Source organism: Mus pahari, chromosome 2 (genome assembly GCF_900095145.1).
Source record: "Mus pahari chromosome 2, PAHARI_EIJ_v1.1, whole genome shotgun sequence".
Taxonomy (NCBI): Eukaryota; Metazoa; Chordata; class Mammalia; order Rodentia; family Muridae; genus Mus; species Mus pahari.
Window position 1 is genome coordinate 7,459,934 of NC_034591.1, and position 26,241 is coordinate 7,486,174.

A 26,241-nucleotide genomic window follows, 5' to 3' on the forward strand; every position below is an offset into this window, starting at 1 on the left:
TTGATGCTGGCTGTAGGTTTAGCCTATGTTCTTCTTAATATAACTATGACTACTATCATGAATGGGTACTGGAATTTGTTAAATGCTTTTCAGCATTTAAAAAGATGAGTGTGTTTGTTTGTTTTTTTTCTTTCATTTTATTTATGTGGTGAATTACATTGACATTTTTGTATACTGAACCATCCTTGCATCACTGGGATGAAGCCTACCTAATCATGGTGGATGATTTTGTTATGAGTTCCTGGATTCAGTTACTGATTATTTTATTAAATATTTATTATACATCTGAGTTCAAAAGCAAAATTGCTCTGAAATTCTCTTTTTTGTGTGTGTCGAGTCTTTATGTATATCTGGGTTGGTGGGGTTTCCTCTCATTTTGGGGGGTGGTTGGATTTGTTTTCTTGGTTTGAGGGAAAATAGGGTAGAAAAATTATGATCAAAATATATTTAAAAATTTTTAAAATATAAATAAATAAAGGCTCAGGATGTGAGAGTGAGCAAGAGATATTATATGAAAGGAACAGGATGTTGATAAAGGTAATGGGGGCAATGATGCATTGATATTTTAACTTAAAAGAAAGTTCTTCTCAAATGAATTCAGCTTGATACCATTATAGTTACGATGTCAGTGAACTGATAGCCTTAATCATTTTAAAGTATCAAGGTATTATGTGTATAAAAAAGCAAAGGTACTACTTTTGCTTTGTGGTTATTACAGTTTTTTAACTCCTGATTTGAGCCAAAATATGTAAAGGTTGCTTTTGTACACACACACACACACACACACACACACACACAAACACACAAACACATTCACACACACACACACGCACGTGCACGTGCACCTGAGACTGATTCCTAAATCTCTGTGTTCTTGGTATTAAGTCTTCATGTCTGAAAAATTACTGTATATGTTAATTATTGTTCCTTATCTAAAAAAATCAATATTAACAATTCATCAGCTTGCCTTATCAATTTTACCAAGATGTTGTAAATAAGTCACATCAATTAAATTCACATAAAATTTTTATATACCTTGTTTCTCAAATAAAAATTTTGATGAGTTACCATTCATATAGTAAGCTTTGTGCTTTTTATGTAACTTGGGGAAATGGCATGGGGCTTCTTGAGTGTTAGATTGTGCTTTAGAATCTCTGATTTAGTGGAACAGTGTGTAAAACTCTCATAATCAGAACACTCCCTATTGGCTCCACATCTGAAGATACCCAAGGGTGCTATTTGTCTCAGTGAACATCTGGAATAAATTACATGCAGCTAATTGGCTCCAGGTCGAGCTTGTTACAGACAGTAGCATGCAGTACAACCTATGCAATTCACTAAATCCACCCACTTTGGGTAACTCACACCTACTTCTATTTATTCATAATTCCTCCCAGATGTAGGACTTATACACATGTATTATGTATATGTGGACACTCACATACATGTACACACACAAATATAGCCTATATCAATGTATTAGTAGAGAGGTTATTGACAAAACATTTATATAATCTATTAAAAGAACAAATATTGAAATTAAAGAATTTTTGGAAAGAAAAGAGAACAGGAATAATAGTGTGTAGAAAATGAATTTAGTAGTAGAAAAATATTCATTTTTAAGTTCTAGCATTTCCAACACTTTTTATGTATTTTATTTCTCCCCTTTGGTATGTTTCAGCACGTGTAGGCACTTACCAGAATGTCATCGCAGTAAAGCATGCAATGCTTTGATTTTTAACTTATTTAACATTATGAATGAGTGAGTTTATGAGAAACACTATGGCCACTGTTCACTGAAACCAAAGCATCAATCTTTTTAACAGACGATGTTGGAGGCACAGGGCATGTCTTAGCGATTAATGACCAGTTGGAGGAGTAGCTACCTCAGTACATAGCCAAGGGCCATTAACCTCAACTAGTCATTAATTTTCAGAAAATGTCCCAAACTGAGGTCATTATTGCTAATAAAATGCACATATGGTGTGTTCTCTTTCATGCTCTGTATGTAAACACACATCCCTGCTACACACACTGTTACATGGCCAAAAGAAAGGGGTCCTTCACATGTCCAGGAACTCTGAAATCCTGAATTTAGTGGGTATTTTATCCATTCAGTCTATTTGCTCCACTCTCTCACGTTTTCAGAGGTTGTAGGGAGCATGCTTGCACACTAAGGCTACTGGTGAGAAGGAACTAGATACTAGCAATCTTGTCACAGGTAGATATACAGAAAGGTGAAAGAGCTATAGAATGAAATGAGACAGGCATTGATGGGTGTAACAGGACTGACCTACACTACTGAGCAAACAAAAAGGACAGTGAAGTGATGCATATATTATGTTTCATAATGACAGGAGACAAACCTAAAAGTTACATTTCCTCTTTGGTGTGCTCTCCATCAAGTCCCACTCGATTATGTACTACCAAAAGCTATCTTGCCACTTTCTTAGCCTTTCCAGAACCCAGAGCCAGAAATCACAATTTCTTGAATTCTCTCTTACCATTTTCGATCATTGTTCTGTCCTTCACGAATGAGTCTAGCTTAAATTTACTTATGAAGTACAATCCCTGTCTATCTTAAACTTACTTATAAAAGGCTATTACTTTCTTAAGCTGCTTTTGATAACATTTCTTGTACCTCAATTTTAGAAGTATTTTGTTGTATTTTAGTTATTTGTACATTGTGCAGGTTAGTTTTCATCAATTTGGTATAAAGACAACTGAGAAGAAGAATACGAACTGTGCCTCCATTCAACTTGCCTGTGGGCATGTTTTCCTTACTGCTAACTGATATAGAAGGGCAAAGCTCATGGGCAGCAGTAGACAATGCCATCCATGACCTGGTAGACCTGAGTTGCATAAGAAAACTAGCTGAAGGTGAACCTGAAGCAATCCAGCAGACAGCCTTTCTTTATGGTTTCCATTTCCCTTCTTCCCTTTAGGTCCTTATCTTGAGCCCAGCCTCCTCTCAATGATGGACTATAACCTGTCAACTACGTAAAGGTTTCCCTCCCTAAGTTAGTTTTGACTGTGGTGCTTACCTCAACAAAAAAATATAACTAACACAGAAAGAAAATTTTAATTCTTCTGGAATGAATTTAATCTTGTCTCACATTAAAAAACTGAGAATAACATATGATAGGAGTGACTCAAATTATATAACATATAAGTATTATGTAATATATGCATCATGTAAATATTATGTAATATATGTATTTTTAAAAAATACATATGTAAGTGTATCTATATATGCAAATGTCATGTCAAGCCATATAAATAGAGTTAAAATGTACATAAAACTTAACCCAGGTGTGGTGATGCATGTCTATGATCAGGAATATAGGAGTCAAAGGCAAGTGGGCAACTTCTAGTTTAAGAATAATCTTAGCTACCTAGTATGGGACAAGAAGAGGCTACATAGTAAAACTCTGTTTCCAGGTAAATTCAGTAGCGCCTGGAGAGACAGCTCAGCGATTCACAATGCACACTGTTCTTGCAGAGAGCCCAAGGTCAGTTATAAGCTTCCACACAGGGGTTGCTCACAATTAGTTATTCTATCTCCAGGGTCCTTTGGGCTCTGCAGGTTCTATTCAGGTGTGAGTGTGTGTGTGTGTGTGTGTGTGTGTGTGTGTGTGTGTGTGTGCGTGTATATGCATACACACAGAGAGATGGGGTGAAAGAGAGAGAGAGGTGCACATAATTAAAATAGAAACATCTATTAAGATTAAATAGACAAACATAAACATGTGATAAGCATTGTCAAAAGCAGTGAATACATGAGGTAAATCTATGAGACAAGCATACATCATTTTTAAACTAAATGTTGTAAGATTGACTTTATTAGACATTAGGTAGTTGAAAATATAATTCAAATCAGATCTGATAATTCACAGATTTACAGGACAGAAGGGATTTACAGCAATAGTGCAAACATACTTCACAAGTACTTTTTAAAAATTACATGGGCTACAGAAATGATTTAGTTGTTATAATGAGGATCCAAGTTCAAGTCTCAAAACCAATATTAAAATAAAAATGCCAGACATGGTGCTTTGTATTTGAAATAACATATTAGGGGAGATGAAACCCGAGGACTTTCTGGCCAGCCAACTTAGCTTGCTGAGTGGGTTGCAGGCCAGTGAGAGACCCTGTATCAACAAACAACTAACAAACAAAACTCAGGTGGGCATTGCCTGAGGAGTAACTCCAAAGACTGTCATCTGGATTCCTCAGAGACATGTACTTGTTCACAAGTGATCATGCATGTACACACAAACACACACACATATGCACAAGCACATGCATAGAAATGTGTGCACATGCATACACACACACATATATATATATATACAAATAATTAAATAAAGCTATCATTTAATTTTTAGAATTATTTCAAATGAATTATTTAAATAAGGATTCTATTAGTATGTCATATTAATATATGTATAATTATAAGATGGCTGCTGGTCTATTTATCACTTAAAATTTAATACTGTTTTTATGAAAGATATGAGGGGGTCACTTATGTGTCCCAATGAGTTTATGCGGAGAGCAAAAGATGGAGCATATAGAATGAATATACTAATATCATGTTCATATATGTTTATGCACATATTCATATATATATGATTTGTTGGAATGGCCACAGGCTGTGGGCTGTGGTCGAGTTAATTCTGCAGTGGCCATCTATTAACAGAAGGTCCAAAAGTTCATCAGTTGTTCAGTTGGCAAGGCTGGATTTCTCAGCTGGTCTTCAGTATATGCCAGAATACTAAAGATGGAGGCCCTAATGTCAGTGAATTAATGGACTTGCCAGGAAGAGAGAAGGCAAGCAGGCAGAAAGAGAGCTTCCTTTGTCCATGTCCTTTACATAGGCTCCCAACAGAGGGTCTGGCACACGTTAAAGGTGGATCTTCCCATCTCAAAAGATCTTGATTAAAGGTTTATCTTTTTATGTCAAAGATCTGAATTAGAAGTAGGTCTTCTCACTTCAAATAATTAAAAAAAAATCCCACTCAGAAGATGTTTCAATCAAGGATTTAGTTAATTCAAGATGTAGTCAAGTTGAGAACCAAGAATAGCCCTCACACCTTTTATTTGTTACATTATATTCACTTGGGTAAAATCTTCATGATGTATCAACTGAATGTGAATAAAATAGTATTAAGTGTTACATTAAATAAAATATCATTAAATATATGAATAAACTTAAATGAATTACTCCATAAAGTATAAATTCACATATTATATACAAGGGATAATTGTATTATTATTACACATATATTGAAGATAATGAAAATAAATGAGAAAATACAAATTATTCATTGTAGATGGTAAAAATATTTGTAGAAATTACTACCCTATACTCGGAAAGATGAGTCCCTGCACTATGGATGCTGAAGCAGAATGAGGAGGGGGGTCCACTTTGATGGGAAAAGTTTATAGTGCCACCTTTCCTTGTTCTATGGGGGAGGGGTGGCCAGTATTTGTCCCAACCTGGGACTCTAGTTTCCTATTTGTAGTTACTTGAACAACAACAACAACAACAACAACAACAAAAATAGCCTTTTCTGCACACACACACACACACACACACATACACAAACATACATAAAATTGAAATAAATAAATCCTCAGTACGTATCAGACATATGCATGAATTAATATACCTTAAGATTTAATATGATTTTATTTCCAGGTATGGATTTTACCTTCTGAAATTTAAAGTAACTTTAATATTGAAAATCTTTATCAGTTCTGTGCTCTAGCTTACACTTTCCTAGCATGAAGCAGTCCTGACCTTCTATCCAAAACACCAAAAATCGGAACCAATGAACAAACATATGTCACACACCTCAGAAAACTGAGCCATTGATACACCTAGAGAAGATAATCAATTTTAGTTAAATAAACTTGAAATATTTATTCTGAAAAAGCAGTCATTAATACCACTACTCAAAATAGGATTCATGTTTCCTCTGTATGAAGCTATTAACAAGGAAATACCTATGTTATCTGTTTAATAGTTTAAAAGAACAAGCATCATATGAAGGCTACCTGCTAAACTCCAACTTCACAATATCTTTCCTATTGACTAGAAAAACAGATGATCCTTAATGGTAAAGTAAGAGAAGTCAAAGACTGCATTAGAATTTGAAGATCAGTGGAGGCTAAACTAACAAAAACTACCATATGCTTAGGCATGAAGAAGGCAGCCACTAGATCAAGGCCTGATCAGTTGTTTTGATCAATGTGTTAGTTAATGGCATGACATTAGAAGAGATATTTAACTCTGTACCTGTTTTCTCAACAGTGAAATTATTTAATGAGTTTTATTCCATTGATATTTGGATTATACAGAACACATTTTGAATACATCTGATATAAATGTTTAATAATGCCATATTGTGACTTTGAATTTTAGGTTTAGTTCAAAATATGGGTGTATACATTTTTATGTACCTTAAAGAATATCCTGATGGTTGCTGGTGAAATTGTCTATTCATAAATTTTCCTATTTTACCACAAAATTTTATGTGCAGCCCTGCCCTATGTAGAACAGATTCATCTGCAGCAATAGCATAGGACATACTAAGAATCTAACTTCTGTACCATGGTCTAATTTCACCAACTTAAACATCTATAAAGCCTTGTAAGCCAGAAAGAGGGAAATATTATCTTTTGTCTATTCCCATTTGAGGATCTTTTCTATTTGATGCTTGTTATGAGTCACAAATAGAGCTCTACCACCATTTTTACTTTATGAACACATTCATCAAGCTTTGAAAAAAAAATCATGGTTCCTCAGAGATATGCATTTAAGCAAAAATAAAACAACTCAAGTAGAAAAAAGTTATTCATTAACAAAATAGTTGAATTTCTACCAGTACATTCATCCCTGCAACTAAAGACAAACTTGAGTTTTATTACTTAGCTCTGATTCAGCTTCTCTGCATCATGTTGCTCAAAACAAAGCAAACGAAAGGAGGAATGATGCCTTGGGAGCATGTTATCTTTTCAGAAAACTCACTAACTCTAGGAGAATCTAAGACATTGTGTTTGAGTAGTGTTTTCTTTTTCTTTTTCTGCTTATTAAGGGCGAACTAACAGTGTTTGAAAGACAAAATTTTCATCATGAATGCTAATAAAGATGAGAACCAAAGATCCAGAAGTCAAGAGCTTCACCTTTCTCATGCTTGGATGATGTTAATCATGATGGTGCTCTTTCTTCCTGTCACTGAAACATCTAAACAAAATATTCCACGACTCAAGCTAACCTACAAAGGTGAGTACATAATTATCTTACAGTTGTCAACAGGACATCTGAATGTCTTCTTTGAACACTTATTTCTTTTATTTAAAATGCATATTTAGTTCTACAAAGTAAGATCAGTCAGAATATTATTTAGAACATGGACTACAATTATTACTTTTATGGAATAAAAGATACCTAAATTAGCCAAGTACATTTCCAGTTGATATTTATAATGATTAATTTAGTCTACAAGGTAGACTAAAATTAAATCACATCTATAACAATATAAAAGTTAATAAGTTCTATGTAATTGTTACTAATGACTGTTACTATTCTAAGGTAAAGTGTATTTTGTACTCTAAGGTATTATTACACCTAAAATGTTTCACAGTCTACAAGAGCTGAGAAACCAATTGTACAGATTATGTAGGGGTAAAACCAATATGAATTCAAGACAATAATTAAAACAAAATCTAAGATAATTATTTGTAAATATTTACATTAATATGAACAAGTAGTATAAAAACATAATGTAGGTATTCATTATATTAAGTATTTGAGTCCATGTATAACTTTTTCTTCAAATCTTGTTAATGAAGTCTATTTTTTCCTTTCTTGTGATTTATACAAGGCTTATCAAAACAATTTTGAAGACTCTGCAGGGAAAGTCAAACAACTTTATTCTGAACTTGTATTAAAATTAAGATGGTACTTTTAGTATTTTCTGTTTTTTAGGATGCCATTACTCCAATAAAAATAAATATTGGTGATAAAAGTTAATTGTATTTCAAATAAAAAATGAGACATGGTATTCTTCTTTTACTTGTTGCACATGTAATATGTTGGTAATAGGGTTGGAATGAAGGACAGTGGCCGAGCTCTTGCCTCACATTTGCAGTACATTGGGTTCAACTCCCAGGCATTAAAAATAAAAATGTGGGGTGAAGAGCTGTCTCAGCCATTAATAGCGCTGACTCGTCTTCCAGAGGTTCTGAGTTCAATTCCTAGCAACCACATGTTGACTTATGACCATTTGTAATGGAATCTAATATCCCCTACTGGTGTGTCTGAGACAGCTACCATGTATTCATATGAAATAATTAATTAATTAATTAAAAAGATGGAAAATGTTGGTATTTCAATTTGATGTTTCATCTGTTAAAGAGGTGAGAATCTTTAAAATGTTCAAATACTTATATGTATAATATAATTTAATTATATTATTGAAATATAGAGGAAGCTTCTTTATATAAATGATGGATCTCAATATGAGGTCTAAATTAGTAGGATTTTTATTCAACCAAAATTAAAAGCTATACTTGAAAAATATATAATTAATTAATTACAGATAGACTTTATTTCATATTCCTTTCTACCGCACCCTACCCCACCCCCCAAAATCTATTGGCATCATGTATGCTATGTTTGGAAAATAAAAACTGAAGCCAAGAATTTTAACCACACTAGCCTCATGGTTATGACCTTCTTTGCTGAGTGCTGAGGTTAGAGCCAAGAGTCACTAAGACTGGCATACTCCTGACAATAATTCCTTTTATTACTTGGGTTGTCTTCAAAACTGTTGAACAATAGGCAACAGTGTAAGTATGATCACTGGAAGGTATAGCATATACAAAAACACTTTAGATGGTAAACTAGCATATTTAAGGTCAATGATGCTGAGATTGACAAGAGCTCTGATTGGCCAGAATGAACAGCCCCCACTAAGCACTTTGGGCACTCAGGCAACATGTTGCAAAAGCCATATTTTGGTAGCTACGTCACTTATGCTTACAATCCCAGGACTCATGAGCTTGAAGCAAGAGGATGGTAAATTTAAGCACAGCTTGTATTATATAGCCAGAACTTGCCTTAAGAATAAACAAACGTTATCTGGATGATAGATAGATAGATAGATAGATAGATAGATAGATAGATAGATAGATAGATAGATAGATAGATAATAGACAGACATGATGATAGATAGATAATAAATAGATGGATAGATAGATGAGAGAGAGAGAGAGAGAGAGAGAGAGAGAGAGAGAGAGAGAGAGATTAATATACAAAGGAAAAGATATCCTAAATCTGTCTACAAACATCAAATTCTCCTCAAAAGAATCCTGATGATCTTCAAGTAAAAAAATAAATAAATTTCAGGGAAAAAATAAACAATTTCTAAAGTATGATACCTAAACTATCAGATTCTCAATTCAACAAGAGTTTCCTAAGACTAAAGAGTTACTAAACAATTCATTAAACCATGCAATGGGGGTTGGGCAAGAATGGCATGACAAGCAAACATATAGTGCAAGGTGCGCTTGAGATGATACAGTTGCTTACATTAATAGATAAGGACCACAAGACAGCTGTTGTGTACCAGTTCAGTCTATTAAAGTAAAGCCACAGCAGGAAAGTTCTTCTTGTGGTGGTACTGAGAACTTTCTTCCTGATTTTGCAGACACAGTGTTTCTCTGTAACTGAGGCAAAACCTCACATTCATGAACTTCCTTGCTGAGTGCTGAGGTTACAACCATCTCTCATCATAACTGGCATACACTTGGTCACAACTTCTTTTATTTCTTGGATTTTCTTCATAGCTATGTTGTGACAGTATCATTTATTGTTGTTGTTGTTGTTGTTGTTGTTGTTGTTGTTGTTACTTTTAGCTTTTATAATTCAGCCATTGCTCCCTCCCAGTCTACCCTCCTACATTTTCTCATCCCATTCCCCCTCTCCCTTATCTCGAAGAAGATGCCCTCACACAGGCCTCTGCACCCCCTGGGACCTCAAGTCTTGGAAGGATTAGGTGTGTCTTCTCCCACTGAAACGAGACCAGGCAGTCCTCTGCTGTATATGTGTCAGGGACCTGAGATCAGCTAGTGTATGCTACCTGGTTGGTGGCTCAGTGTCTGAGAGATCTCAGTCTAGGTTACTTGAGATTGCAGGTCTTCCTATGGGGTTGTTCCTCTTCACCTTATTCCAAACTTTCCCTGATTCAACCACAAGGTTGCCTGACTTCAGTGTCTGTGTTTGTCTTAGTCAGCTGCTTGTTCGGTCTCTCAGAGGACAGTCATGCTAGGCTCCTGTCTATAAGCACATCATAGCATCAGTAATAGTGTCAGGTCTTGGAGCCTCCCCTTGAGATGCATCCCAAGTTGGGCTGGTCACTGGACCACCTTTTCCTCCACTTTTGTCCCTGCATTTCTTTTAAGATGGGCTAAAAAGACAACTCAGCATTTAAGATATCCATTGATGAGGACTGGGGTTCAGATTGTAGTTCCCACAGTAACAAATCTAGCCACCTTGAAAACATCTGTAATCACAACTCTGAGGTGGATGGAATTGCAGAAATAAGAGACTTGCTGAGGTTTGCTGGTTTCTAGACTACTTGAAAGACAAGCTACAACTTCAGGAAGAGGCTGTGCCTCAAAGAAATAATGAAAGTTCTAAAATAAGACACCCCACCTCCTCCTCTGGCCTCTGAAAACACTCACAGTGCTGATTCAAAAGACAAGTAGATGTACTATTGTTTAACAAGGACAATTCTCAAAGCCACATTTTAATGTTTATGTTATGGCAGTCCCCCATTGTTAATGACTACTGATATAGAAGAGCACACCACCATGAAACTTGTTACCTTTACTATAAGCAAATAGATCTTAGTTCCTTGGGTCAAGAGTCTGGTGAAGGTAGGCAGTTGTCATTTTGACTCTCTAGTATATACATAGTCAGATGTTGGCTGGAGTTGGAACATCAAAGGTCTTGAGTGTTGGCTTATATGCATTTCTTTCTTTGTGTACAGTCTGACTTCTTGAGGAAGCACATCTGCCTGGGTAGTGTGGACTTCCACAAATCAGCTCAGGGCCTCAAGCACTTGTATTTTAACAAACACAAAAGCAGAAAACACACATTTCATCCAGGATAGAAAATTTATATTTATCAGGTGTGTTTGACTAGAGCCATATTACACATCATGTCTTTCAGTAATGTAGAGAATAATTGTAATACAAAGCAGAAGACACAATAGTAATGAACTCATGTTAATATACTCATTTATAATTATATGTTCTATTTTGCAGAAAAATATCTTTCTTATATATTAATTCTCAATATTAATACAGAAGGAACATCCAGAAGAAGTCAAAGAATGGAAGACACAGGAGGGTTCCACCCTTTCTCAATCATGTACTCTGTGCACTATCAGAAAAGCCACTTGCTATTCCTGGTTTCTTTCCTCGCCCAAAAGCTGGATCTCCTGGGTGGGAGATTCTTCTCGAGGACCAATTTAAATAATAGATAAATTGCTCTCAGATGTTATCACTAAATGAAAACTGTGACAAACTCAAATAGTTTGAATAGTATGTGTCTTTGAAAAGCACATATAGTGCACATTTATGTCTTTATATAAATAATGATATTTCAGCATTTTGGGCAGAGAGGTTGCCACAGATAATACAACAAACCCTTTTTAAAAAACCCACACTTAATCTAATCCTACATACAATTACTCTATGAGATTTGATCCATTCAAAGGAATTTACTTCACTGCAGTATTACATGATTTGAGTTGGTAACAGCCTTTACATCTTTAGTTTAAGTGAAATAGCTTGTCAACTGCTTGTAACCATTAGCTGTAGGAATGGCATAGTAGTGTTCAGATCTTACCAATACAATTTTGTAAAAATGCATAATTTTACATTATGTTTAAGAGTTTGAGAGTCCCTGTTTTTAAAAAGGAAAGAATCCAGCTCTTAAATTCAAGAAAGCAGTGCACAGAAGAGGCATCAGTGTTTTCCTGCATTTCTGTTCTAAATGGGGTTCAGCATCACCTCAGGAATCCACACCCTCAACCCTGCTCTTAGATCTGAATGGCAGTCTGTGTACTAAAAAAGAATCATAGCTGGCTTGAATGAAAGGTAAATCTTGAGATACAGTTCTCTAGATGGCTTTAGTTTCCCTGCTCTTCTTCCCTTTGACATGATAATTTGGACCATGAGCATGTGGATGTCACCACAGGCAGCCACAGTTGGGATTCCAGATGGCACATTAACATCTCAGCATTATTAACAATCTGTAACAAAATCTGCCTGGATGGTAAGAAAGGATCAAGGTAAACAAATATCACTTTGAAAATCATTAGTTATATCTTTATTATACGTTTTCATGTACTGAAATATAGCAATAATTTAGTTATTACTCTTTCCAAGAGGAGAAACTAGGATATTTTAAAGTACATTTGTGTGTGTGTGTGTGTGTGTGTGTGTGTGTGTGTGTGTGTGTATGTGTTATGTACTTGCCAAATACGTGTATTTTGGTCAAAGGAAAATTCATAGGAGTCATTATCTCTTTCCATCATGTGAGACACAGGAATACAATTCTGATGGTCAAGCTATATAATGAGTACCTTTACATGCCAAGCCATCTTGTCAGCTGGAGTGCTAGGTTTTTAGGGAACAAAAGGAATACTCAAAATAACTATTTAAAGGTGATAGTTGTAGTACATTTAAAATAAAATGTTCTAAATAATTTCAAATGTAATATGAAATTGACCTTCAATATTGAAAAAAGTTTAAAATATTTTGTGTAAAGTACCCATTAGCATTAGAGAATTTTCATTAGAGAATTTACATAATTAGTGATTATTAAGAAAATTAGTAAAGCTCATGTTTAGGGGTTGGTGTGACGGGTAATGATTGATTCAAACAAAATAATTTGTGTAGGTGTATTTAAGGAATTTAAAAGAATGATTTGAATCTTAGCCTGAATTGTAAAGAATAAATACTTGAGGAGTAGAGAAATTTGTTTTTGAACTTTTAATTATATCTTCCATTTTAATGGGTTATTGGTGTCCAGGATGTGAAATGGATGCAGAGGTAATGACAGATATTATTCAAAATTCAAAAGAAGTGTAGAAATAAGAGAAGAAAACTAAATCTGAATAAAATGTTGGGTGAGGAGATATGGACAGACTCATTACAGTCCAAAGGAAGACACCCTTAGAGGTAAAACTAAAATCTTTAAGGAACTGAACTAAAACTTATAAGAGATGGTGGGACTTTAGTTGTATTTGAAGTCATTAACAGATATCACAAAGTTTATGATACATAAACAATTTTTAGAGAATTTAGAAGTATAAGTGAGACATATTATTTTACTGCTTATACTGTACAAATACTGCTTGAGTTGGAGAAATACTCTCTTGCAAGCATGCAAGAAGGACAATGTCAGCCTTCAGATTAAATCTACCAAGATCAGAGGCCATCATCTGGACAAAACCTGGAAAAAAAATTAAAGATAATTGGCATCTGCTTAAATGAAAAGACAGTATGAAGATTTCTGCAAAGCAGTGGAAATTTAGGAGCAAATGTCACAAGTGACCAGCATGATGAATGAAAACAAGACGTATATGTGACAACTTGTTTTAAATTTCATAACAGAAAGAGTGAGGACATGGTTTGAACAACTTCCAGGAAAAACAGGAGGCATGTTCAAAGACTTGGGATGCAGATGGCGTGAAGCATCTCAGCTGTGACCAAAGTCTCACATATGACTTGACCATTGTTTGATATGCATTCATCTAACTTTAAGAGAAATTGTTGTCTTTAACATTATAAGTATTTTAAATTATGATTTTTTTTATAAAAAACATAATGAATATACAACCTTTTGATCTCTATTTTGAAATAATCTTACTATGAGGTATCTTCTTATTTTCTTATACTTGCTTTACAACTCCAATTCAGAAGTATTAAGATAAGACTTTGAGAGATCTTTTACACTCATGTTCTTCTCTGGAGCACATGTCGACTAATGTTTGAAGTAGAGTTTTGATTTTAAGCATTGCTTGATAATTGAGAAGTCTAAAAACCAGGACGGATTCAGGAAAAGATATATGGCAGGACCAATTTCCTTTGAGAAAGTCCACTCCATTGTATCAGGTTGCATCATTGCTTCCCAGGGAAGTATTCATGGGAATGATTTTTATGTAGAACAATTGGAAGTTATCAAAACATGTTTTGAAAATTTTAAAAAGACTCACTATTGAAATTATTGGTTTAAAGGATCATAAGTGACTTATGTGATCTATTTGTATGGATTATTCACAATTAAAATCTATCCTTTTAGAGAAAAGTTATGATTTAAAAGTGTTGACAATCAAAATGTGACAAGATAAAATTATTATGCTCCTACTCCACATCTTGTCCTGATAGGTGCATAGATCTGATAATATAATATACTTTAGTTCTAGTTAACATTTCTGTGAGTGAAATCAATCTCATTTCTTTTTTTTTCTTTTTTTTTTTTTCAAATTTTTATTAGGTATTTACTTCATGTACATTTTAGATGCTATCCCCAAAGTCCCCTATACCCTCCCCATCCACTCCCCCTTCTTGGCCCTGGAGTTCCCCTGTACTGGGGCATATAAAGTTTGNAAGACCAAGGGGCCTCTCTTCCCAGTGATGGCTGACTAGGCCATCTTCTGCTACATATGCAGCTAGAGACACGAGTTCTGGGGGTACTGGTTAGTTCATATTGTTGTTCCACCTATAGGGTTGCAGACCCCTTCAGCTCCTTGGGTACTTCCTCTAGCTCCTCTATTGGGACCCATCCGATAGCTGACTGTGAGCATTCACTTCTGTGTTTGCCAGGCACTGGCATAGCCTCACAAGAGACAGCTATATCAGGGTCCTTTCAGCAAAATCTTGCTGGTGTATGCAATAGTGTCTGCGTTTGGTGGCTGATTATGGGATGGACCCCTGGATGGGGCAGTTTTTCCCATATTTAATATTCTCCTGCATAAAAAAAACAGAATTATATTCAACATTCCATTGTAGAATAAGCAAGAATTTTGTTTTATTGTTAGTCTCTTTGTTTGAACTTGCATTCATGAGAACAAGAGTTTATGATCAACATGCTACCTTGCAAACTGACAATATCCCATACATCTAGAATTTTGAAGTCTTCCTTTGCGGGAATTTGGGTTGACTAAATCTTGACAAAATTCTTTCTTTTGTATCCTTTGTGTTTTTGAACAAGTGACTAAATTCAGACATGTTGATTAGCATTTTTATGTAGATAGTAATGAGTCACCTGTAGGCTAAAGGCTTGCATTTGATCTGGACACTGTTAAAAACTTGTTGGAAGTCTGGGAATGGGGATAACATTTGAAATGTAAATAACGAAAATTTGCAATGAAAAACAAATTTTAAAAGTCTTGATGGAAGTCAAGTATGGCCATTATCACTTAATGTCTTCTATATTGAATCAAAGCAACTTTTCTAGGAATAAAGGCTGGAATTACAAATAGTCCACTATAGATGCTGAAGGAACTCAATAAACTACAATACTGGAAGTTAATTTTTATTTTACAATAAATATTTTGCTGCTTCTGCTTTATTACACCAACCTTAGATTGTTAGTTAGTTGTCAGCCAAAATCTTTATGGAAGGAGTGGGAAAACCATAAAGTAACCCCATAAAGGGGATTTTAGGACAACCAAAAATTTAATATGTAAATTCCAAGAAATACCGAATTAGGAGAGTGGTTAAATTTAGAATCAATTCAGGAGTAGAAACACAAGCTGAAAGAAAGTATTATATGCAAATGGTTTAAGTAAATTTAATAGAGGATACTATATATACCTCTGTGTTTAAAAGTCCTCAGTCATCGTGATATGACAGCTATTTCCTTGAGGATGAAGAACAGAGAGTAGGACTCCTGATGAGTCTCCTGACTTGGCAGAGAGGAGTAGCTGAGCTTTGATCTGCTCTATATTTATACCCAACTTTTCCTCCTGAAAAAGTGTGGTCCTTAGATTGGCATGGGATGAAATCTGACTTTCTTCAAAGCTGATTCTCTTCTTAAATGATAGATTTGTGTGTGTGTGTGTGTGTGTGTGTGTGTGTGTGTGTGTGAGAGAGAGAGAGAGAGAGAGAGAGAGAGAGAGAGAGAGAGAGAGAGAGAGAGTGTGTGTGTGTGTGAAATCTAGTAAAGGACTCTCTTTTTAAAGGATGTGCAGGAGCCATTTGTCAGTCATGCAGTCTTAAGAGAGAAACTGCCAACTCCACCCAGGTCAGGATTTCTGGCAGTAAATTTAATTTTCAAGGGTTTAAGGTCATGTTCATTTAGCACTCAAAAACTGAGGAAGTCTGTGTTGCTTAATCCTAAATTTATTAGATTCGTTATTACTCACCACTCCCTTCCTCTGAGGGGATAAAGAGGAGGAATGAAGACCATCAGGTTCCATGAGCTTATAGGCTGAATGAACAATTATATTACGGGACAGTAAAGAGGAAATACAAAGAATTCTTTGCAAAGCAAGCATTTGTTTTAATAAAAAACAGGAATTGCCCTGTCCTTACCCTGCCCTTCACAAACAGGAGACCTGACCATTTCACCCGAGAGGCGTCCTTGCTGTAGGGCTCTAACATGAAGGGAAAAAAAATCTATAATAGGAAGCCCACTAATCATTTCTATCTTAAGTGACATCCTGACAGTCATGCATGATGATTGATAAGATCTCCCATGTTTATAATTATTTAATACTTCAACTGTGTTTTCCCCTCAAAGGTAGAGGCTACCTACTTTTAGAAGCAAGAGCAGCATTCATGAATAAAGATGTGAGTTAACATATTATTTGAGAAGTCATGTATCTTGACAAAATTTTAAAAAGTTCTTATACCATAGTACTCAGTCTCACCCAGAAACAAGGAAGTTAAAGTGGTATTATCAGGTTTGGTAAGTTAATGATAGAAAATAAGTCCATCCCATGTCACTCCTAAAGATACCTCTTGTCTGACTAGTTTAAGCACTCTTGTCACTGTGAATTTTCTCTTCAGCTATGGTTTAGCTTCTTTTCCAGGCTGTGCATTCCCAATGGCATCGATGTTGCACAGCCCTGTCTTGACCATGCTATCAGCTCTTTCCAACAGAAGATAGGTGTTCAGGAGACTTTGTCAGAACTTTCAAAATCAAATTTGATGAGAATACTAATTTCCTTATGCTGACTATATATGAGAAGCATGGTTTCCTTATCACACTTGACAGATATAAAAAAAAAAATGGTTGATGAAGCTACAGAAACTCTCTTTGGATACATCCCATAAAGTCAAGAACCTCAGCAATGACAGGCAGGTAAAGGCAGGATGGGTCAGAAACCTATGGTTACCTTTGAAAACATAGTGGCTATAGCCAACCCAGGCTTCATGAGATCTGTCTCAAAAGAGTTAGGTAGAGTAATAGCTCAGCTTAAGAGTGAGGACCAGGGTTTTGATACCTAGAACATATGTGAAGACAGATGTGATAGCATGCATCTCTAATACCCAGTGCTTCTACAGTGACATGGATGGAAGGCAGAGGTAACCTGGGGGCTTATATACCAGCTATCCTAGCATACACAGCAGCAAACAAGACACAAAGAGAAGGAACAAGCCAAAGACCAACACCTGAGCTTATTGTTCGTGTTTATGTGTGCATGGGGATGGATCATGCATATATGTGCACAGGGAGATTTGAAAAGAAAATATGAAAGGTGGAAAGACAAGGAGAAGGAAGAAAAGAAAAGTGTATATGCCTATAGGCATGGAAATTTGTGTCTTTTATGGAGTTTTTGAAACTCAGAAACCTTTCTAGTTCTCTATAATGGGTAATGGGCCATGAAGCCCTTCTCTGCTGTCTATCGAATCCATCGCAGAAGATGGTGTTGCTACTCAAAAACATAGAAAATACTGACATATTTAATTCATTTACTATGGATGTAATTAAATTACAGGACTTCCAAGATTATGCTTCTAATACAAAAGTGTTCATTTAAGTATGTGGGTGAAATTCCAAACCTGTAAGAGTGTGGGAGGGTAGTAAGAATGCACTGATGCACCTACAAAGGGAATATTAGATGTCCGGTGGATCAGCACAGCTATCATATGGATCAAGCAAAGGGGTCATTTGGGACCAAATTCAAATCCTGCTTGACATAAGCAAGAGTGACTCTGTTTAATTTAGCACACAACAGACCTCAGCATGGGACATGAGAAGGGACACCCTTGCCCTTTCACTAAAGGCAGAAAAGGAAGAAATCCTAACCAGATTACAGGCCTTTATGATAACAGTGTTGACCATTACATCCTTGAGGATTTCCAATGTAGGTGAATAAATAAAACTCTGAAGTTTGCACCCAGAACAGCTACTGTCCATTTTTGACTCCTGAAGTTCAGGTTGTGTGTCAACTTTAGGTGTAAAGATATATCTTCTAGAGTTATTGTTCTCTAGGTTTTAGTTTATGATCTCATGGAAACAAAAAAAAAAAAAAAAACTTTGCTTGGTTTGGCAAAAATGCAATAAAGATAAGCTCTTTGGGGAAGAGGGAACCTGTTCCAATCTCTGTCCCAAGGTCTTTTCCTAACATATCTGTCAGCCTGGGAAATTTTCATGTATAATGCCTTAGTCTAATTATTTTATTTGGCTACGGAGGGTTGGTGAGGCATGCTTTAATCACTTTGATGCTAGCACTGTCACAGCACAACACTAAATCATTCGCAAATGATGCTCGTTCAGGTTAGCCAATATTTTTGCAGCTGTTTTCTTGTTAAGTTTGTTTGAAACCAAATCAAATAGAATTTGTTCTGGTGAAATAGAATACAGCAAATGAGTATATCAACTTTATTTTTCTCCTTGTAGAAGTAGAGGCAAAAAAAAAAAAAAAAAGTACCCACGGTTCTTAAATGGCTGCGTCCTTGAACTGGCATGTGCATTTCAGGGACTCTTCTTGGTTCAGAAACTTCTGAGTAGTGTTCCTGACGCTGCCAGTTCCCATCCTCATTCATCCTGAGCACTTTATGCATATTTATCTCTCTAACACTCAATTTGAGTCCTTGGTACTTTCTTGAAAGAAAAAAAAAAGGCCATAATCACAGTTTCCAGTCACCTACATAATAGCTGAGCTCTCATGCCTGACATTGCACTTGGCTATCTGGACATTGTATGTCTAGTTTCATTTTTTTTTGTAATCACAATTATTCCATATTTAATAACTGAATTTCATGGTACAAATAGTCATTAAGTACTTAATTTTCCCAGACTGTAAGAAAGATACTTAGAAATAAAATTCAAGGGAGACCTGGTCTTTGTCCTGAACTGACAGAGTTTTATTCTCTTTTTTTTCCACTGGAAACAATTTTCAAGACAACCAGATTCATGAAATTGGCAAGGATAGTAACATCTTCATATATTATGTTTGTTCTAGGCATATGTACCCAAAGAGTTATGAAGTCAGAATAATAGAATTCAGAGTAATCAATAGCAATGAGTAGAATTATAATAACCAACTGCAGTAAGAGCTTCCTGGGTACAATCTCTACAAAATTATCTTAGTAAATGGTCCTAGCTATCTTAAGATGGCATAACAAGTTACAGTATTGGCCTGATCAAGACATGTGAATGTCCTAGGTTTTGGTATATAATGTAGCTCAATTTATTCTACTCTGATGATTTATTTAGCAATCATTGCTTTGAATCCACAGCACTGAAGGCTTGGTAAAGGACATAGCAGCGAGGTTCTGAACAAGGGATGTCTCAGAAGGAATTTTTGGACCTCTCCTAGAATGAAGTTTACATGTGTTGAATTTTATTTTCCTATACATATTTCATATATATTTTTCACACACACATATATGTGTGTGTGTATGTGTGTGTGTGTGTGTGTGTGTGTGCGCGCGCGCGCACTGAAATGATGCAAGAGATTTTGCTGGGGGATTCTCTAATGTGATAATGTGAACATGTGAACACCCTGAACAATGCCTAACACATGCTGCATTATGCAAACATTTGAGTAATAAATATTCTTTTACTTGTATTTGGATATCGAAAAATTAACAGTCTTCATAGTTCTGGTTTATTAGAAGATAAGATAATGTGTTTCTTTAATAAAACCTTTTTTTTTTTTGGCCCAAAGTGGACATTTGTACTAATAATTAGAACTAATATTTACTAACTCTTTCTTAGTTGCCAGTCATAACTTTAAGAAATGCTATAAATGACCTCTTCTACTTATCAAGAAAGTTATATTAATTGGGAAATGTTATAATTTTGTTGCATAGAATTTACATACATTTCAAAAAGAACTCATCATCATTACTATAGTAACTGATCAACTCATAGGATATAGTATGTGCTAACCACTATTCTAATGCCAATGTCATATTAATGCTTTTGTTCTGCAAGCTTATAGGAGTTGCCATAGAGTTTCTATTTTCTGCATTTTTTATATTAGGAAACTGAGGCACAGAGGTCAAGGAACTTTCCTAAATCAGTAAATCACATTTCTAGAAATATTTCAGCCCCAGGTAGAATCCTGGTGCTTTGATCTAACTCTTGTACTTTTGCTCTATAGCTCATTATACTAGGTTAGGTTTCATTTTGTACTTTTCATTGCAATCCATGCTGCAGAGTGATGATTAGTTTTGGAATGCTGAAGTAATAAGTGTTTTTATCTCACAAAATACATTAGTAGCTCATTGAGAATATACTCCAAAGGGTCTCTTCAAGCACTTTGATTTTTGCACATTTCAACTTTTATTACGAGAAATCCCAAAGAAGATACTGATTTGCCTGATTCAGTGGAGTTTTGTGTGATGTGTATTCTTTCAAAAGGCTTTAATCACGTCTGGGTTAGCCATTCCCTTGGTTCCATTGTTTTGTTTTTCCTCAGCTCTGGTTATGAGGAGGATGGAATTTTCACTGGAAATGAGCCAAAAACATAGGCCTTTGGCATTTGGAGTCGTAAAATTATATTTCGATATTGTACTTCTCATATGAAAAATGATATTTACCTCTATAAAAATGAGCATAGATTTCAATGTCAATCTAGTGTGCAGAAAATACCATCTATAAATATTACTGAGAAAGTTTGGTTTGATAACCACAGCCATTCGAGATGTCTAAGTGCGTTACAGTATTTTTCAGCATTGTAAATTTAATTTTTCAAGTCTACCTAGAAACTGAACAGAATAACAGTTACCCAATAGAAAGTAGAAAAGAGTCGTGATAATAAAAGTATATCCCCCAATTGATTATAGTCATAAACCTTTGGGAATAAATTTTATCCTACAAGCAGTTGAGACTATCATATTTTTTAAAACTTTAATATTTCTATTTCTAGGATACTGCCTCTTTTTATCTATCTCATATTAATAGTTAATTAATTGAAAATTCTAATCTGTTTTCAATCTTTTTTTTTTTAAGGAACACAATATAATTTTATTAATTCTTTGAGAATTTCATTCAATGTATTTTGATAATAGCCAATATATTTGGACAATGTAAATCATCCATACTTTTTATTGATAATATCCAACCCCTGCCCCACACTTTCTTTAGGAAGTGTGATTTCTATAAGGTACAGTGTATGTATTCAATCTTTAATAAAGTGATAAATTTATTATTAAAGTCTTATTGGTGATTATAGAAATCTAAGATACTGCTCTAGGTTCTTTGCTTAGGAATCTATTTGGTTAAAGAAATATATTTCAAAGTTCTAGTTTACTTAGAAGTGTCTACAATTGTTGCAAACCCAAAACACATGGCCTGAAGAGGTCTCAAAGAGAGTGAAACTAAGAAATACATTATAATTGTCTCACAGCACATAACATAACTATAGCATGTGTATCTTCACTTCATGAAGATGAGATGCTTTCATTTGTGAACTATGAAGTTCGTACTAAGTCATTTTAAGGTTACCTTCAGTTATACAATTTTTTATTCTATTTTTACTTTCAGGATTAATTCAAGTTTGCAGTTCAGACATTTATGTGAAGTATATATGAACAGGAAATATCCATCTGAAATTGTAAGGAAGTGTCCATTGTTAGAAGGCCTGGTACCATGGCAAACTCCCTTATCCATACAATCTATCCATAACAGTCCCCAAGCGAGAGCTGGGCGGGTTTCTTTACAGATGTTGCCATTGAGACTGGGTTTCAGAACTCTTCATTTTGATTGGCTATGGTTTTCTACAATGAGTTCTTGTTGCAAAGAATACATATAGAGTTTCATCAACATTGCTGCCTCATCTTGAGTAGAAAAAGGAAAACAACAGTCATGCTGAAGTGCATGTAGAAAGCCCAAAAAGCCTCGACCCTAGACATCTAAGAAATGCTCCCAGGAGGACAGTCTCTGCAGAAGAGAGCATGACAGTTTGTCATCTAACACTAAACAATCAGCTTTGAACACATTCATACAAGTAACAGTATCAAAATGCCAGCTGAGCAGCTTATAATTATGTATTTAGAAATGTATATGCATAATCATTTTATAAGTACACACATGCATGAACATCTAAAAAAAAAAAAAGGAAGCCATAAGTTTGAAAAAAGGGAGAAGAGGTATGTGCAGTTGTATAGAGGAAGAAAGGGAAGGAAGAAAATATATAATTTTACTATAATCTCAAACATAAAAAATAATATTGTGAGTATAATCATTCAAACAAAGCACCAACTTAAACATAATCAAAAAGGTGGGAGAAAGAAGTGATGAAGAGATACCTTAGTGGTTTAGAATTCATTATATTATTCCAGGGGTGTGAGTTCAATTCTCAGCATCTATATCAGATGGTTCAGAACTGCCTATAATTCCTATTCTAGGAAGCTTGGATGGATACATCTGGCCTCTACAGGAGGTCCACGCACATGCATATACCACCTTCCACACAACACACAGACCTATAAGTTAAATCTTAAATTTGTTTTATATCTATGACTCTTTTGCCTGCATAATATAGCTCTGCACCACATGTATATATGATACCATCAGAGGGAGTACCTGATCTCTTGGAACTATAGTCACAGGTGGTACTGAGCTACCACATGGGTGATAGGAATCTAGCCCTGATACTTATGCAAATAAAATAGGTGTTATAAGCAAGGATGTTTTTCCAACTCTCCAAATAAAATCTTATTTATAAAAGATTTTACTTTCAGAACTTTAAAAAAAAAGAGTTACAGAAAAGAAAGTGAGCATTTGAAAACACATGCCTTATAAGGGGCAGATATCGAAGTTGTAAAAACATCTACTAAACTTGAGTAGAAATGCACAACAAAATTTATAAAATAGAGACCCAAAGACATTAATGTCCACCTCAACAATAAAGACAAGTACCCAATGGGCATGTGAACTTATATAGTATATTAGTCTCATCAGAGAAATAAAGAATAAGACAATATAACTAGCACCTACTAGGATGGCCACACCCACTAGGATGGCCAAACCTACAGTGCTGACAATAGTGATGCTAAAAAGAGTCCCATTTATCACTAATAAAAATATGAATTGATTCAGACATCATGGGAAGCATGTTGGACAATTTCTAACAAAACTAAATACGTTACCCAACAAATATGTATCCTATGCTTTACTCAAAATAAGTCAATAGTTTATATAAAGAATATACCATGTATGTGCATATTTTATTTGTAACTGCCAAGACTTAGAAGCAACAACTTTAGCCCTTCTGTGGGTAAATGGCTGCATTATAATATAAGCAGACAATGAAACAGTACTCACAGAAGCAAATAACACATTTTTCTGACGTGAACACCGTAGAAGGACAGATTATTTAGGAAAAGGAAAGGGACCAGAAGGTTAGGAGGAGAGCCAAGATGCTGTAATAAGTGAATATAAGCAATAACATTAGTAACTATGAATTAAAATACAATAAGAACACCATTATTTAATATACTAAATAAAAAATTTTACAAAGCACAAGAGGAAGAAATATCATGACATTCATGGTAGTCTTATACTTTGCTGATGCAATTAAGTTTATCAGTTTTCAAATGTTACTAAATGAAATGATTTAAATTATAAACTAAGATCTGGTTATATAACATATTGAAGGTAAAGCGTGTATTCCTATGGAAGTGTATATTAAGCATGTTCCAATGTGTCTATTCTGGAGCATCCATGTTGCATCGCTATATTCACAAAATGGACCAATGTGTGTATTTTGTCAGCTATGTATCTTCTGTACTAAGACTTTCCCCTTTCTTTCCCTCTTTTGACTTTTCCATAGACTTGTTGCTTTCAAACACCTGTATCCCCTTTTTGGGTTCATCAGAAGGACTGGATTTCCAGACTCTTCTTTTGGATGAGGAGAGGGGCATACTGCTCCTAGGAGCCAAAGACCATGTCTTCCTGCTCAGTCTGGTTGACTTGAACAAGAACTTTAAGAAGGTCAGTTTATTTGTATACATCATTGGTGGATTCACTGAATTTCTTCTGTGTGCTTTGTCTGCTTTGTGTTAAGTGACTCATGAAGTCTTAGACTTATATATCGAAAAAAGAATACAAGGCATTTAAAAAGATATCACCTCTGATAAATGTTTTGTGCTTTTATATATTTCAGTACCTATGCATATCTTGAGTTAAGGAATATAAAATTAAAGCCATTGAAAATATGAATAAATGGAACAGAAATATGGTAAATATCTACTCATGTATTAGAAAAGCAAACATCTATAATGAAGAAATGGCAGGTGAATTAATAAAAAAGCATGCATTATTTCCTGAATAAGTAGAAATAAATCAAATTTTATTAATTATCAGTTAATAGCTATTACTATGATCTGAAATTTAAATTTTTTTCCCTATACTTTATTTTACTTCTTACTAAATTTCTACCAAGGCCTACTGATTTTGAGTTGATAAATAGTCATAGTGTTACAAGTATGGGTTGGTACAGATTTCTTATCACTTAAAGGAAATATGGAGAAAGAGAAAGATTATGTCTGAGTGAAATTCTCCAGCAGTGATATTTCCACTGGTAAGTCTGAACAGTTCGCAAAACCAGAAACTTTCATAAAAGCTAAAGAGCCTGATGAGAGACCATGAAGCCTCATTTGAAAAACAATGAAAAGAAAAAGAACATATTGAAGGAGGCATAAGAAAGAAATTGCTTGTTTATATTACCTCCTCAACCCAACTAACAGTGTCGGGGAGGTGCCTCCTATTTGATGAAGTGGATCATGGAAATTAAGTCCCAACTTCAGAATTGACCAGTACTAGTGAAATTCAGAGTTGGACAGAACTTTCTATACTGTCTTTTGCCTAATCCCAACTGACTGAAACATAAAACTGTGTTAAGACATAAAGCTTTCTCTATTATGCATTTCCTATCCACGTGTGTTAGAGCAGAAAAGGTGACCTATCCTGCAGTTCAGCCTTAAAGCTTGCACTTGTGGTACCTTTGATTTATTTCTGGACCCACTTGAATGAGAAGCAAGGTAGAATACAAAGAGCACACACTACGGCTAAAGCTCAAACACAGGTCCTCTCGGCCCACAGCAACATTCCTATGTGAACTATATCCCATCATTTAATTGATCTCAAGTATCTACTCATTCCCCAACTATTGACAGGACAGGTCTGAAGCTTTTATATTGGAGTATGACCTAGCTCAGTATGAACATAAAAAAATGAGATTTTTTTTGTATTATCTTATTCCAGTATTTTGAATCTTTCTAACACTGTGACCCTTGGTTACACCCTCATATTGTGGTCACGCCCAACCAAAAATTTATTTTGTTGTTGTTTCATTACTTCAATTTTGCTACAATTATGAATCAAAATATAAAACACTGACAGGCAGGATATCTGATAAGAGAACCCAAAGGGGTTGTGATACATTGGTTGTGACCCACTGTCCTAGCCCCAAGTTTGGAAAGATCAACTATCCCTAAGCAAGGGAGGAATGAAGAAAGAAAGGAAGAAAAGAAAGAAAGGAAAGAAGAAAGGAAGGGAGAAAAGAAAGAAAGGAAAGAAGAAAGGAAGGGAGAGAGAGGAAGTGTGTGTGTGTGTGTGTGTGTGTGTGTGTGTGTGTGTGAGAGAGAGAGAGAGAGAGAGAGAGAGAGAGAGAGAGAGAGAGAGAGAGAGAGAGAAGTAAACTATCAAATGTATGAGGAACATGTAGTATATATACCAATAGAAACTTTTCA

At 35.0% G+C, this 26,241-nt stretch overlaps 1 protein-coding gene across 1 annotated transcript in view; it reads left to right on the top strand.

Annotated features, from left to right (window-relative positions):
* Nucleotides 1-26,241, top strand: part of Sema3d (semaphorin 3D) — a 182,926-nt gene that overhangs the window by 58,433 nt on the left and 98,252 nt on the right. Inside the window, exons 2-3 of the mRNA XM_021190341.2 lie at nucleotides 7,101-7,288; nucleotides 24,321-24,481. Coding sequence (XP_021046000.1) covers nucleotides 7,138-7,288; nucleotides 24,321-24,481 — 312 coding nt within the window. The 5' untranslated portion in view covers nucleotides 7,101-7,137. The remainder of the gene's footprint in view (nucleotides 1-7,100; nucleotides 7,289-24,320; nucleotides 24,482-26,241) is intronic.